Source organism: Oncorhynchus nerka, linkage group LG24, assembly GCF_034236695.1.
Source record: "Oncorhynchus nerka isolate Pitt River linkage group LG24, Oner_Uvic_2.0, whole genome shotgun sequence".
NCBI classification, from domain to species: domain Eukaryota; kingdom Metazoa; phylum Chordata; class Actinopteri; order Salmoniformes; family Salmonidae; genus Oncorhynchus; species Oncorhynchus nerka.
The window spans coordinates 40,206,732-40,220,959 of record NC_088419.1 but is presented as its reverse complement, the minus strand read 5'-3'; the positions used below and the strand labels follow the sequence as shown (position 1 = coordinate 40,220,959).

General features: G+C 43.7%; 2 protein-coding genes across 2 annotated transcripts; one reads left to right on the top strand and one right to left on the bottom strand.

Annotated features, from left to right (window-relative positions):
* Positions 1 to 1,595: 1,595 nt before the first annotated feature.
* LOC115107973 (ubiquitin-like FUBI-ribosomal protein eS30 fusion protein) lies at positions 1,596 to 3,770 on the top strand. Its single transcript, XM_029631804.2, has 5 exons — positions 1,596 to 1,702; positions 2,379 to 2,460; positions 2,629 to 2,773; positions 3,283 to 3,338; positions 3,538 to 3,770. The coding sequence occupies exons 2-5, from the start codon at positions 2,386 to 2,388 to the stop codon at positions 3,661 to 3,663; spliced, it is 402 nt and encodes a 133-aa protein (XP_029487664.1). The 5' UTR covers positions 1,596 to 1,702; positions 2,379 to 2,385; the 3' UTR covers positions 3,664 to 3,770.
* A 1,633-nt stretch (positions 3,771 to 5,403) lies between these two features.
* LOC115107972 (peptidyl-prolyl cis-trans isomerase FKBP3-like) lies at positions 5,404 to 11,429 on the bottom strand. The gene is made up of 7 exons (XM_029631803.2): positions 11,295 to 11,429; positions 7,347 to 7,448; positions 7,133 to 7,231; positions 6,809 to 6,944; positions 6,591 to 6,658; positions 6,225 to 6,322; positions 5,404 to 5,922 (listed from the first exon to the last, which is right to left on the bottom strand). The coding sequence occupies exons 1-7, from the start codon at positions 11,397 to 11,399 to the stop codon at positions 5,868 to 5,870; spliced, it is 663 nt and encodes a 220-aa protein (XP_029487663.1). The 5' UTR covers positions 11,400 to 11,429; the 3' UTR covers positions 5,404 to 5,867.
* Between the last annotated feature and the right edge of the window lie 2,799 nt (positions 11,430 to 14,228).

Sequence of the window (14,228 nt, the reverse complement as noted above, 5' to 3'; positions counted from 1 at the left end):
CAAGGACGGCACGTTCAAGAGTTTTGGAGAGAAAAAAAGAAGGGATACTGGTCTGTAGTTGTTGACATCGGAGGGATCGAGTGTAGGTTTTTTCAGAAGGGGTGCAACTCTCGCTCTCTTGAAGACAGAAGGGACGTAGCCAGCGGTCAGGGATGAGTTGATGAGCGAGGTGAGGTAAGGGAGAAGGTCTCCGGAAATGGTCTGGAGAAGAGAGGAGGGAATAGGGTCAAGCGGGCAGGTTGTTGGGCGGCCGGCCGTCACAAGACGTGAGATTTCATCTGGAGAGAGAGGGGAGAAAGAGGTCAGAGCACAGGGTAGGGCAGTGTGAGCAGAACCAGCGGTGTCGTTTGACTTAGCAAACGAGGATCGGATGTCGTCGACCTTCTTTTCAAAATGGTTGACGAAGTCATCTGCAGAGAGGGAGGAGGGGGAGGGGGAGGAGGATTCAGGAGGGAGGAGAAGGTGGCAAAGAGCTTCCTAGGGTTAGAGGCAGATGCTTGGACTTTAGAGTGGTAGAAAGTGGCTTTAGCAGCAGAGACAGAAGAGGAAAATGTAGAGAGGAGGGAGTGAAAGGATGCCAGGTCCGCAGGGAGGCGGAGTTTTCCTCCATTTCCGCTCGGCTGCCCGGAGCCCTGTTCTGTGAGCTCGCAATGAGTCGTCGAGCCACGGAGCAGGAGGGGAGGACCGAGTCGGCCTGGAGGATAGGGGACATAGAGAATCAAGGGATGCAGAAAGGGAGGAGAGGAGGGTTGAGGAGGCAGAATCAGGAGATAGGTTGGAGAAGGTTTGAGCAGAGGGAAGAGATGATAGGATGGAAGAGGAGAGAGTAGCGGGGGAGAGAGAGCGAAGATTGGGACGGCGCGATACCATCCGAGTAGGGGCAGTGTGGGAAGTGTTGGATGAGAGCAAGAGGGAAAATGATACAAGGTAGTGGTCGGAGACTTGGAGGGGAGTTGCAGTGAGGTTAGTGGAAGAACAGCATCTAGTAAAGATGAGGTCGAGCGTATTGCCTGCCTTGTGAGTAGAGGGGGAAGGTGAGAGGGTGAGGTCAAAAGAGGAGAGGAGTGGAAAGAAGGAGGCAGAGAGGAATGAGTCAAAGGTAGACGTGGGGAGGTTAAAGTCGCCCAGAACTGTGAGAGGTGAGCCGTCCTCAGGAAAGGAGCTTATCAAGGCATCAAGCTCATTGATGAACTCTCCGAGGGAACCTGGAGGGCGATAAATGATAAGGATGTTAAGCTTGAAAGGGCTGGTAACTGTGACAGCATGGAATTCAAAGGAGGCGATAGACAGATGGGTAAGGGGAGAAAGAGAGAATGACCACTTGGGAGAGATGAGGATCCCGGTGCCACCACCCCGCTGACCAGAAGCTCTCGGGGTGTGCGAGAACACGTGGGCGGACGAAGATACATGATATACATGATGATACATCGCATGCCTTTTACTTTTCTTCATAATTAAAAGCATGCCTCTCTCTACTGCCATTCATTCCCAACTAGACCAGTTTGGAATTTCTCCCTGACCAAGATGGCTGACATTCACGCTGCAATACGCAAAATTGAGGGTTTGTGACACGACTCCTCTAGTAATTTAATAGGATCTCCATGGTTCTCTTCTTGTCGACGTCACACATTGACACATGCGCAGCGCCGACGCTCCCTCAGTCCTTTTTTAACATAGTGTTGAACGACTAGCATCAAACGAGGTAAGGCCTGTGCAAAATGAGAGGAAATGTTTAATTTGATACACTTTAGAGACAACATATCAGGTCGGAATATTGGTCGTAAGTACTTTACCATCCACGACGAACAATAGTTTTTTTGGATTGCCTTATATTTGGCAATTTTTTATAATTTTTCTGAAACCGCATGCCTCGTGGCTAGCTTACGCTAACTAACATTAATCAAGGAACTGTCGCTAATCAAACACGTATGGATGCTTAGCTAGCGAACTATAATTGTGTAGTATAATACATATGGTCCTATAATCAAACTTATTTTCACATATTTGTCATGTTGCTGATTTGAAAACGTATTGCCGGGCTAACTGTCTTAACTACAACTTAAGCTAACGTTAGCCAGTGAACTTCATCATTCCTCAACCTTACTGCGATGCTAGCTAGTTGGCTATTTAACTAGCTAGCATTGCTCTCGTTCCTGCAAAGTTGTAGTTATTGGTTCCTAAATGGCTATCTATTGATTTGTAGATATCTACAAATAGTTTGACATATTGCCTGCTTAAGTTGTCTCTCTTCAAGCCTAGTTCAGTCATGATTGCTTTTTAGAGGGGATTCAAGTCACATGTGGACTAATGATGACACCCCACTTCCTGCCTGCTGTTTTCATACTGGAAGCTAACTGGCCATCTCTTCCTATCCACAGCATCAAGATGCAGCTCTTCTTGCGTGCCCAGAACACTCACACCCTTGAGGTGACAGGACAGGAGACTGTCCGAGATCTCAAGGTGAGGCCAAGCTAGGGTACATCAATGAAAATGTTAATTGTGTAATGGTAACTGGTGTACTGTTTGGAGTCTACAATACCACAGCCACCAATCGTATTCTGCATGCTCTTGTCTGGATTGTTACATGTATGTAAATTGTCTGGATCAAACCATTGTGTGTGGTTTCAGGTCCATGTCCAGAGTCTGGAGGGTCTCCTAGTGGAGGACCAGGTGTTGTTGCTGGCCGGCTCCCCCCTGGAGGATGCTTCCTCTCTGGTGGAATGTGGCATCTCTGAGCACTGCACCCTGGAGGTGGCCGGCAGACTGCTGGGAGGTCAGTTCTCAAAATGACGGCGCATCAAATATGGCCTGATTTTTTGAATACTTTGAAAATGCTTCCTTCCCACCCTGAAAGTAATCACACAAGAGGATTGGATTGTTGAAAGAAATAGGGTGGACACCTTGTTTTTACTTATTAATAGGATTTCTGGTACTTGTTTTTATTGTCAATTGCACAAACAGCCCAACCGAAACTTGACTTCTGCTTGTAACAGAACCTGTCTGAATCTGGGAAATTCAGGGGGGCTACCACATTGGGGAGCTGTTGTGGGGGCTTAGGTGTCTTGCTCAAGGGCAGAACAATAGATTATTCACCTTGTTGACTCAGATTTGAAAAGGCAACCTTTTGGTTACTGGTGCAATGCTCTAACCGCTAGACCACCTGCTGCACATACAGTTCCAGATCAGTAGTTTACTTAAAGATACTATGAATTTCTATTGTCATTAGTTCCATTGCTGTATGTTCACTTGGAATAATCACTCTTTGGTTTCTCTCTCCACCAGGAAAGGTCCATGGCTCCCTGGCCCGTGCCGGTAAAGTGAGGGGACAGACACCCAAGGTCAGCAGACACTTTCTGCATTTAAAATATAAATATTTAGATTGTTAGTTGGCTATGATTTTGTAGTTGATCTTGTGGCAGTTGTAACATTGTCTGGTTGTTTGAAAGTCATCACAGCTCCTGGATTAGTGTCTGCTAAATGTAATGTATTTCTGCAGAGTAGTGACCATAGTAGCACTCTCTCTTCTTATCACTTCAGGTTGACAAACAGGAGAAGAAGAAAAAGAAGACTGGTCGTGCCAAGCGCCGCATCCAGTACAACAGGCGCTTCGTCAATGTTGTGCCCACCTTCGGCAAGAAGAAGGGCCCCAACGCCAACTCCTAAAAACACTGTCCCCCAGGAGAATGCTTGTGATCACACCCTTTCATTTTGACCCACTGAAAGGTTTTCCTCCTGTACAGAATAAAAATTTGGCTTAGACTAAAGAACAACTTGTGTAATTTCTTGGGTGATTATGCATTTTGACACAGGGTTGCTTGATAATATAGAAATAGAAAGGATTGTTCGGACAAGTGATTGAGCCTGGCTGCAGTACTGCTGGTTTGCTGTTGTATGATAATTGCACCCACCGTGTCCCAAATCTAAATCTGTCCCTGATTAGAGGGAAAACATTTAAATATGCAGTTGAACTGGCTTGGGGGCCAATGTGAATTATCCTGTTCTAGTTACTAATGATTTATTTGGAAATGTAATGTTTTATTAGTACATATGGTGTATAACCAAACTAGACTACCTTGAAGCCAGTTTCACAGCATTTAAAAAAATGTTTATTCCCCTCTAATCGGGACTGATTTAGACTTGAGACAACAGGCGGGTGCAATTCAGGTAGAACAGAACCAGCGGAATCTGGACCTCCATAGGGTAAGAGTTGAAACTGGCTTCAAGGTCCAGAGTTGAGTTTGAGGAGTATACACCGGTCCAACGAAATGCTTACAGGTTCTATATCGACAATGTTCATACATTTGTTTTCTTATTGTTGCAAAGTAAATGGCTCAGAAGTATAATACAGGTAGTAACAATATTTACATGTATCAGAGAAAATGTTTAAGTTGTGTAGCATTACTGATGGCTTGGAGAATGACCTTCTGAGCCTGTTGGTATCAGAGCATGAGGTCTGATACCATCTGCCTAACACTAAGGGCTGAACAGCTCATGTGGGGTCCTTGATGCTGCGGGACTTCCTTGGGCACCGTTTCAAGTGGGTGGGAACCTGGGCCGTCTTCACCACCCGCTGGAGGGCCTTGCGGTTGTGGATGGAGCAATTCCCTTACCAGGCCATGATGCTCTCGATGGCGCAGCGGTATTTGAAGAGGACACTGGTTGGCATGCCAAATTTCTTCAGCTGCCTTAGGAAGTAGAGGCGCTGTTGGTCCATGTCAAGTCCTCTGATGTGGACACTAAGGAACATCAAACTGGAAATACCAACACCATGTGATAGTCCAAGAGGAGTTATATATAGTTCTGACAGCTATCCAAAGTGACTTGAGGGTAGACTTCTCGTGTGTAGTATAAATCTTCATACTAAAAATAGTATTTCAAGTATACATTTCCAAAAAGAATTAGGCCATGTTCAGCAGGAGTCAAAGCACAACGTTTGTCAACACAACCAGTGCTGTTTAAAAAATATATATTGTGGCCCAGATGGCAATTGTGTGCTACTACTACATGAAACTGCCCACCTTCAGTTTAAAAATGCCAGGTATGACATCTGATGACATACCATTGGCGCTGTCAAGTTAAGTTGTCACATGCACAAGTGAAATGCCTTTCTTGCCAGCTCTAAACCCAACAATGCATTAATCAATACATTTAAATTAGAAATAAGAGGAACAAAAAAGCAAGCATACTATATACAGGGTCATTCAGTTCCAGGAACATATTTACAATGTTCAGTGAAAAGAAATGCGTCTCTCTGTACTTGTGCATGTGACATTGAAACTTGATCATACGTCTGATTTCAAGTGCAGGAACTTACTTCCAAACCATTCACTGATGCCCAGTTTTCTTGACCATTCAAACACTTACTGAAGGTGCACAATAAAACCAGACTTCAGATGCAATATGTCAATTTAGTCTCCAAAATTGGTTTAATCTTTACAAGAACATTATACATGCAATAAAAACAAACAAAAAACAGGAATAAAACCTCTGCGGTGTGTAACTTGTCAGAAAGGATGCCCCGCCTGTACAGTGTTGCCCGGTCGTCACCATCTGGCCATGCTGGAAAGGGCAGAAGTAAAGCACCTACCTAACTAGGCACAAATAACCCTAACCTGGTCCCACGTCTGTTCCTGCTTCAGACAATATGCCAAACATGCCAAGACAATGATAAAGGACTTGGCTTAAGCAGAAAAAGACTTGAAACAACCAGACTAAAACCTTTAAATGTAAATTAAGACCATATATTACAGGTTCTTCAAAGTTCTGACAATGAAAGCCACTTCTGTCCTTTTGCGCATGGCCATCTGGTGACTACCGCGTTTTCCCCGTCCACGGAGAGAAGTGCGCCCTGGAGTTGGTTTCTGCCGTTAATCGACAGCCACCAGCTCAACCTCGAAGATCAGCTTTGCGTTGGGTGGGATTCTGGTGGTGGGAGAGTTAAGGGAAGCACACAGGAAACAGTTGCATATCGATTCGAAGAGGGAGACATTCACTTTATAGTTCCACTTTAAAAGACTTGGTGGTTAGAAATCCAGCTCAAATTCAATTAGTATCGACAAAGCTACGATAGAGCCATCGTACAGGAGAAGACTCCTCTCGGAGGATTGGCAATCGTCCTGACCATCACTGGTGGTGTAAAACATAGCAGAAAGTGAAGCCTCAACTTGAATCTCCTAGTTAAATATTAGCCCATAGTTCCCATGATGTTCCAATGTAAAGGATACTTTGAGTCAGGAAGTCCCTTCTTCCCGTAGGCCCATTCTGGTTCAATCTCCAGTTTGGCCGTCTCACCTTTGCTCATCGTTAGGATGCCTTCATCCCACTGCGGGAGAAAAACATTTATCATAAGACTTAGTGATAACTGTTGCAATCTATTTTTCACAAGGGAAATGGTTGCAATAAGGCACATACATATATATATCAGATTGAACCTTTAACTAGGCAAGTCAGTTAATTGTGCGCCGCCCTATGGCACTCCCAATCACGGTCGGATGTGATACAGCCTGGATTTGAAACCACTGAGATGCAGTGCCTTAGACCGCTGCGTCACTCAGAAGCCCGAAATATAACATCAATCTCCCCTCTCTTACCCCTCTGATGACCCGGCCCAGGCCAACTTTGAAGCTCAGTGGCTTGCTCTGTTTCTTCTTTCTGGCAGCTGGAGAGGGGAGGGCAGAGGAAACAGTAAAATCACTATTGGCATCAATGAGAGAAAGGCAATTGAGGAGGAGGGAGTGCATGTGACAGTGACAATATGTGTGTTTGAGACAGAGATAGTCTGCATGTGTGTGTAAGAGAGAACACTTACTTGCAGGGATGTTGGTGTCAAACACCGTGCCGTCCTCCAGGGAGCCAGTGTACCAACAGCTCACATTGTCTCCCTTCTTAGGGAAGTTAGTCTTGTCTCCTTTCTTCAGCACAGACTTGAAGAACTTAGGAGGACCCTGGGAATTGAAATGCATAACACAAGTGACCATTTTAACAATACAATTATTCCGACCGCCAGTGGAGTTTGGATGTAGTGGAGATGCAGTAACTTCCGAGATTTGTTCCAACTTAAATACAAAATGTAGCACTTTTACCCCGATGCTTATTTCAGCGGGAAAAGCTTTTCAAACATTGGGTCGTTTACCTCGTCCGCGACTTCCACGACTTCTTTGGGCTTGTCGTCAATCTTCACATTTTTCACATGCTCCGTCACATCTTCAATGGGTTCCGACCCTAAAAACCTCTGGTAGTTGCACAAACAAACAAAAAACAATGTTGTCATTCATAATGGACATCTTATAATGTCATGCCATATGCTTCTAAAATATGCATCACTCCCAGCCATCTTGTCCACCTACCTTGCTCTCGAACAAGTCGTTGTAGGCAATAATCAGTTGCTCTTTCTTTGCCGTTTTTGCAACATTTTTGATATTTCCCATCAGCTTGTGCTCGGCAAGAAACTGGAAAACAAAAGTAATGATGTCAAAGAGGGTAGTTGTGGCATGAAAGTAACAGTCAACCCTTTGGTGCAAATTGACGCTCTGGCATTATCCTTTCCCAAAATTGGCGACCAAAAAACAAGCCTGACTCATGGGACACATTGACGTCGATTTAGGTGTTAGCGAGCCCATTCATAGACTAACTACTTTTTGTGTCTATTAATGAAGGTATCTTCTGGACAGGGAAGTTAAGAGCCCCTGCACTTAAAAACGCATAGCTTGTAGTACGTTTTTGGAAACATAAGGAAAATATTTTTCATATCAGTGCAATATTTTTTATTTTCTTCAAAACAAAAAAGTTCAAACATGAAATTAATAAAAACTGTTAAGGTTTGGGTTCCCACAGACATATTACAGCACGTTTATGCAAAACAGACGGAAGACAGAGGACTAACACTTTGAACACACCGACAGCGTCCTTGCACTAAGTAGTATGCGCTACAGAGGGGTCGAACTACTGCCATCCAGGAACTCTATACCAGGCGGTGTAATGGTTAAAGACACAAGTCATAAACTGTTTGCTGTGCTACCGTACGGCAAACGGTACCGGAGGGCTAAGTCTGGGACCAAAAGGCTCATGAACAGCTTCTACCCCCAAGCAAACAGCTACCCTTACTATCAGCATTGACCCTTTTTGCAGTAACTCTTGACTCTACCACCACACTCACACCGACATATACACTGCTGCTATTGTCTATTATCTATCCTGTTTCCTAGTCACTTTAACCCTACCTATATGTACATATCTACAGATCATTCAGACTTTTTCCACATTTTGCTACATTATGTTACAGCCTTATTCTAAAATGTATTCATTTGTATTTTTTTCTCTCTCCAATCTACACACAATACCCCAAAATGACAAAGCAGAAACAGGTCTCTATACATTTTTGCAAAGATAAATAAACTCAGCAAAAAAATAAACGTCCTCTCACCGCCAACTGCGTTTATTTTCAGCAAACTTATTAACTTGTGTGAATATTTGTATGAACATAAAATTCAACAACTGAGACATAAACTGAACAAGTTCCACAGACATGTGACTAACAGAAATGTAATAATGTGTCCCTGAACAAAGGGGGGGTCAAAATCAAGAGTAACAGTCAGTATCTGGTGGGGCCACCAGCTGCATGAAGTACTGCAGTACATCTCCTCCTCATGGACTGCACCAGATTAGTCAGTTCTTGCTGTGGGATGTTACCCCACTCTTCCACCAAGGCACCTACATGTTCCCAGACATTTCTGGGGGGAATGGCCCTAGCCCTCACCCTCCGATCCAACAAGTCCCAGACGTGCTCAATGGGATTGAGATCTGGGCTCTTCGCTGGCCATGGCAGAACACTGACATTCCTGTCTTGCAGGAAATCACACACAGAACGAGAAGTATGGCTGGTGGCATTGTCATGCTGGAGGGTCATGTCAGGATGAGCCTGCAGGAAGGGTACCACATGAGGGAGGAGGATGTCTTCCCTGTAACGCACAGCATTGAGATTGTCTGCAATGACATCAAGCTCAGTTCGATGATGTTGTGACACACCGCCCCAGACCATGACGGACCCTCCACCTCCAAATCGATCCCGCTCCAGAGTACAGGCCTCGGTGTAACGCTCATTCCTTCAACGATAAACGCAAATCTGACCATCACCCCTGGTGAGACAAAACCACGACTCGTCAGAGAAGAGGACTTTTTGCCAGCCCTGTCTGGTCCAGCGACGGTGGGTTTGTGCCCATAGGCGACGTTGTTGCCGGTGATGTCTGGTGAGGACCTGCCTTACAACAGGCTTACAAGCCCTCAGTCCAGCCTCTCTCAGACTATTGCGGACAGTCTGAGCACTGATGGAGGGATTGTGCATTCCTCAGTGTAACTCGAGCAGTTGTTGTTGCCATCCTGTACCTGTCCTGCAGGTGTGATGTTCGGATGTACCGATCCTGTGCAGGTGTTGTTACATGTGGTCTGCCACTGTGGTGCTGTCTTAAGCATCTCACAGTACAGACATTGGAAGTTATTGCCCTGGCCACATCAGGGACCCTGGGCATCTTTCTATTGGTGTTTTTCAGAATCAGTAGAAAGGCCTCATTCGTGTCCTAAGTTTCCATAACTGTGACCTTAATTGCCTACCGTCTGTAAACTGTTAGTGTCTTAACGACCGTTCCACTGGTGCATGTTCATACATTGTTTATGGTTCATTGAACAAGCATGGGTTAGGGTTTAAACCCTTTACAATGAAGATCTGTGAAGTTATTTGGATTTTTACGAATTATCTTTGAAAGACAGGGTCGTGAAAAAGGGATGTTTTTGTTGTTGTTGCAGAGTTAATAATAAAAAAAGTAAATATCACATTTACATAAGCATGCAGACCCTTTACTCAGTACGTTTGGCAGCAGTTACAGCCTCAAGTCTTCTTGGGTATGACACTGTAAGCTTGGCACACCTGTATTTGGGGAGTTTCTCCCATTCTTCTCTGCAGATCCTCTCAAGCTGTCAGGTTGGATGGGGAGCGTCACTACACAGCTATTTTCAGATCTATCCAGAGATGCTCAATCGGGTTCAAGTCCACACTCTGGCTGGGCCACTCAAGGACATTGAGACACTTGCCGAAGCCACTCCTGTGTTGTCTTGGCTGTGTGCCTAGGTTCGTTGTCCTGTTGGAAGGTGAACCTTCACCCAAGTGTGAAATCCTGAGCGCTCTGGACGTTTTCATTAAGGATCTCTCTGTACTTTGCTCTGTTCATCTTTCCCTCCATTCTGACTAGTCTCCCAGGAAGAGTATTGGCAGTTCCAGACTTCTTCCATTTAAGAATGATAGAGGCCACTGTGTTCTTGGGGACCTTCAATGCCGCATACATTTTTTGGTAAGCTTCCCCAGATCTGTGCCTCAACACAATCCTGTCTCAGAGCTCTACGGACAATTCCTTCTACCTCATGGCTTGGTTTTCGCTCTGACATACACTGTCAACTGTGGGACCTTATATAGACAGTGCCTTTCCAAATCATGTCCAATAAATTGAATTGACCACAGGTGGACTCCAATCAAGTTGTAGAAACAGGATACACTGGAGGTCAATTTCGAGTCTCATAGCAAAGGGTCTGAATACTTCTATAAATAGGTTAAAAAAATAATTACAATTGTAAAAACCTGTTTTCTCTTTATTGCTATGGGGTAGTGTGTGTAGATTGAGGAGGAAAAATATATTTAATACATTTTACAATAAGGCTGTAACTTAACAAAATGTGGAAAAAGTAAAGGAGTCTGAATACTTTCCGAATGCACTGTACCTACCTACATATACCCTATGTATATAGCCAAGCTATCACTGCTCATTGTGTATTTATTCCTTGTTTTCCCCCCAATTATTATTATAAATTATTTTTTAAATATATTCTGCATTGTTGGGGAAGGCCTATACGTAAGCATATTACTGTTTAGCCTACACCTTGATTTGAGGTGTTAGCCAGACTAACCCAAAACACCATCTCTGATTCGTAGCTTGTTGTTTACGGTCTGGTGCAACAACGCATTTGCTACCGGTTGGCCCAACGGCGAAGAATATATTCAAAGTTAAATAAGTAGTCGTATCAAAAAAACTTGACACAGCATGGTGATATACAGAACGAATGGGACTAAACATGCATGCCATTTTGAACTGTTACATGCTAGGCTAACAAGCTAGCATCAAGCTAAATTGGCAGTGGTGCACCAATGCGGAGGTAACTGATATCACCATGCGTGCGCACTAAAAGTGAGCAATGGCGTTTTAGATAGCGCTGTTAAATCAATGCATGCATTGATCAAACATAAAACATACCGAGTGGGCCGCATTGTCCTGAATGAACTTAATAACGTCTTTTTTGGATAGATCATCACTTTTGAGCTGCTCATCGCTCCACTCTCTGGTCAATTCAGCCGCCATTTTACAAGGCGCACTGCTGAACTTTCACCTCGGTTGTGGGAGGACCGGAGGCGCAATCTCTCACTTCGATACAAAGTGATTTTCGTAGCAGGTTAGGAGAGCATTTTCGCTAACCCTAACACCAACCATAACCTCCGTCTCATTACCTGCTGCTTAAATTCTCCTAACCTGCAACAAAACAGTATTATTTTTGCGGTTTGGCTTGCCTTGGTGCAAAGGGAGATCATCATCATTAGTGCTCTGCTTAATAAATATATTTTACAGGACCATAAAATAATTATTTAGACTTTGATTGCAAAATCTGACAAAGAAATCTGACATTAGATGCAGTTCTTTGTATTTTTTCATTCATGTTGAATATTGCAACTTAATAATGTGCATTTAATGAAACCACCTGTAAGAAAATTTCAAGTGATAATGTGGTCAATTATATATATGGACATGTTTTCAAGACCGTGCATGGGGTTGCAATTTATTGTAAATCAAATTCCTTCCGATGCCACCTTGTGGTAGAGATGTGTGAGAGAAACCACATCAGTCCTTTTCCCGGCTTTGCCTGTGTTCTGAACTCATTCTTCCACAACTGAAGTGTAATAACGAGTCCCACCTTAGTCTGTATAATCAGTGAATCCCTTACAGAAATATTTACAACATTTTTGTGGTAAATCTTTGTATAGCAGTTAATAAGTTGTATTCCGTCAAGAGGCAAAGCTATAGACAGACAACAGTTTTTTTTATTCATCTTTTGTAAAAACAAAAATAGACAAACGTTAGTGACTACTTTTGCATTGACTCCTTCCTACTACAGTTTGTAGCTGAAATAATAGTCAAGAAACCATGAACACATTACCTGAGGTTTATAAATACTTGTTTTAGGCCTGATACACTGATATAACACGTGTGTCTGTCTACTGATGAAAGTATAAAATGATATGAAAATAGGAATGAGAACTATCAACAAACTGATTAAACAGCATGATCATTACACAGCTGGGTGGTGAGGAGTATTTATGTCTGTAATAAAGCCCTTTGAGTGGAAAAACTCATTCTAATTGGCTGGGCTTCCAAGTGGGTGGGCATATGCCCTGCTAGGCCTATGCACTCCCCTGCCCAGTAATGTTAAATCTGTAGATTAGGGATTAATTTATTTATTTAAATTGACTGTTTTCCTTATATGAACTGTAACTCAGTAAAGTCTTTGAAATAATTGCATGATGCTTTTATATTTTTGTTCAGTATACATCGACTGGCAAAAAAACTATAACGACAACCAGGGATTTAATGAATGCAATGAAACGTAAACACAGCTTTAAAGCGTCAATAAAATATACGGTCAACAACAATATACTTTGTTAGCCTGGCTACCAACATATCTTGTTTATTATAGCATATACACACTACATAACTAAAAGTATGTGAACATCTGCTTGTTGAACATCTCATTCCAAAATCATGGGCATTGATATGGAGTTGGTCCTGCTATAACAGCCTTCACTCTTCTGGGAAGGCTTTCCACTAGATGTTGGAACATTGCTACGGGGACTTGCTTCCATTCAGCCACAAGAGCTTTAGTGAGGTGGGGCACTGATGTTGGACGATTAGGACTGGCTCGCAGTCACCGTTCCAATTCAGCCCAAAGGTGTTCGATGGGGTTGAGGTCAGGTCTCTGTGCAGACCAGTCATGTTCTTCCACACCGATCTCAACCAACCATTTCTGTATGGACATCACTTTGTGCATGGGGGCATTGTCATGCTGAAACAGGAAAGGGCCTTCCCCAAACTGTTGCCACAAAGTTTGAAGCACAGCATGGTCTAAAATGTAATCAAATCAAATCAAATACACATGGTCAGCAGATGTTAATGCGAGTGTAGCGAAATGCTTGTGCTTCTAGTTCCGACAATGCAGTAATAACCAACAAGTAATCTAGCTAACAATTCCAAAACTACTACCTTATAGACACAAGTGTAAGGGGATAAAGAATATGTACATAAAGATATATGAATGAGTGATGGTACAGAGCGGCATAGGCAAGATACAGTAGATGGTATTGAGTGCAGTATATACATATGAGATGAGTATGTAAACAAAGTGGCATAGTTAAAGTGGCTAGTGATACATGTATTACATAAAGATGCAGTAGATGATATAGAGTACAGTATATACGTATATATATATGAGATGCATATGTATATGATGGCCTTGAGATAGAAGCTGTTTTTCAGTCTCTCGGTCCCAGCTTTGATGCACCTGTACTGACCTCGCCTTCTGGATGATAGCGGGGTGAACAGGCAGTGGCTCGGGTGGTTGTTGTCCTTGATGATCTTTATGGCCTTCCTGTGACATCGGGTGGTGTAGGTGTCCTGGAGGGCAGGTAGTTTGCCCCCGGTGATGCGTTGTGCAGACCTCACTACCCTCTGGAGAGCCTTACGGTTGTGGGCGGAGCAGTTGCCGTACCAGGCGGTGATACAGCCCGACAGGATGCTCTCGATTGTGCATCTGTAGAAGTTTGTGAGTGCTTTTGGTGACAAGCCGAATTTCTTCAGCCTCCTGAGGTTGAAGAGGCGCTGCTGCACCTTCTTCACGATGCTGTCTGTGTGGGTGGACCAATTCAGTTTGTCTGTGATGTGTACGCTGAGGAACTTAAAACTTACTACCCTCTCCACTACTGTTCCATCGATGTGGATAGGGGGGTGTTCCCTCTGCTTTTTCCTGAAGTTCACAATCATCTCCTTAGTTTTGTTGACGTTGAGTGTGAGGTTATTTTCCTGACACCACACTCCGAGGGCCCTCACCTCCTCCCTGTAGGCCGTCTCGTCGTTGTTGGTAAT

Bases quoted from the DNA above. Each gene is read 5' to 3' on its own strand.
- LOC115107973 (XM_029631804.2), top strand. From the start codon at position 2,386: ATGCAGCTCTTCTTGCGTGCCCAGAACACTCACACCCTTGAGGTGACA. The intron at 2,461-2,628 runs GTGAGGCCAAGC...GTGTGGTTTCAG, and splicing joins AGACTGTCCGAGATCTCAAG to GTCCATGTCCAGAGTCTGGA. The intron at 2,774-3,282 runs GTCAGTTCTCAA...TCTCTCCACCAG, and splicing joins GGCCGGCAGACTGCTGGGAG to GAAAGGTCCATGGCTCCCTG.
- LOC115107972 (XM_029631803.2), bottom strand. From the start codon at position 11,399: ATGGCGGCTGAATTGACCAGAGAGTGGAGCGATGAGCAGCTCAAAAGT. The intron at 7,449-11,294 runs GTATGTTTTATG...TTTGTTTTCCAG, and splicing joins AGGACAATGCGGCCCACTCG to TTTCTTGCCGAGCACAAGCT. The intron at 5,923-6,224 runs GTATCCTTTACA...TCCCACCACCAG, and splicing joins AAGGGACTTCCTGACTCAAA to AATCCCACCCAACGCAAAGC.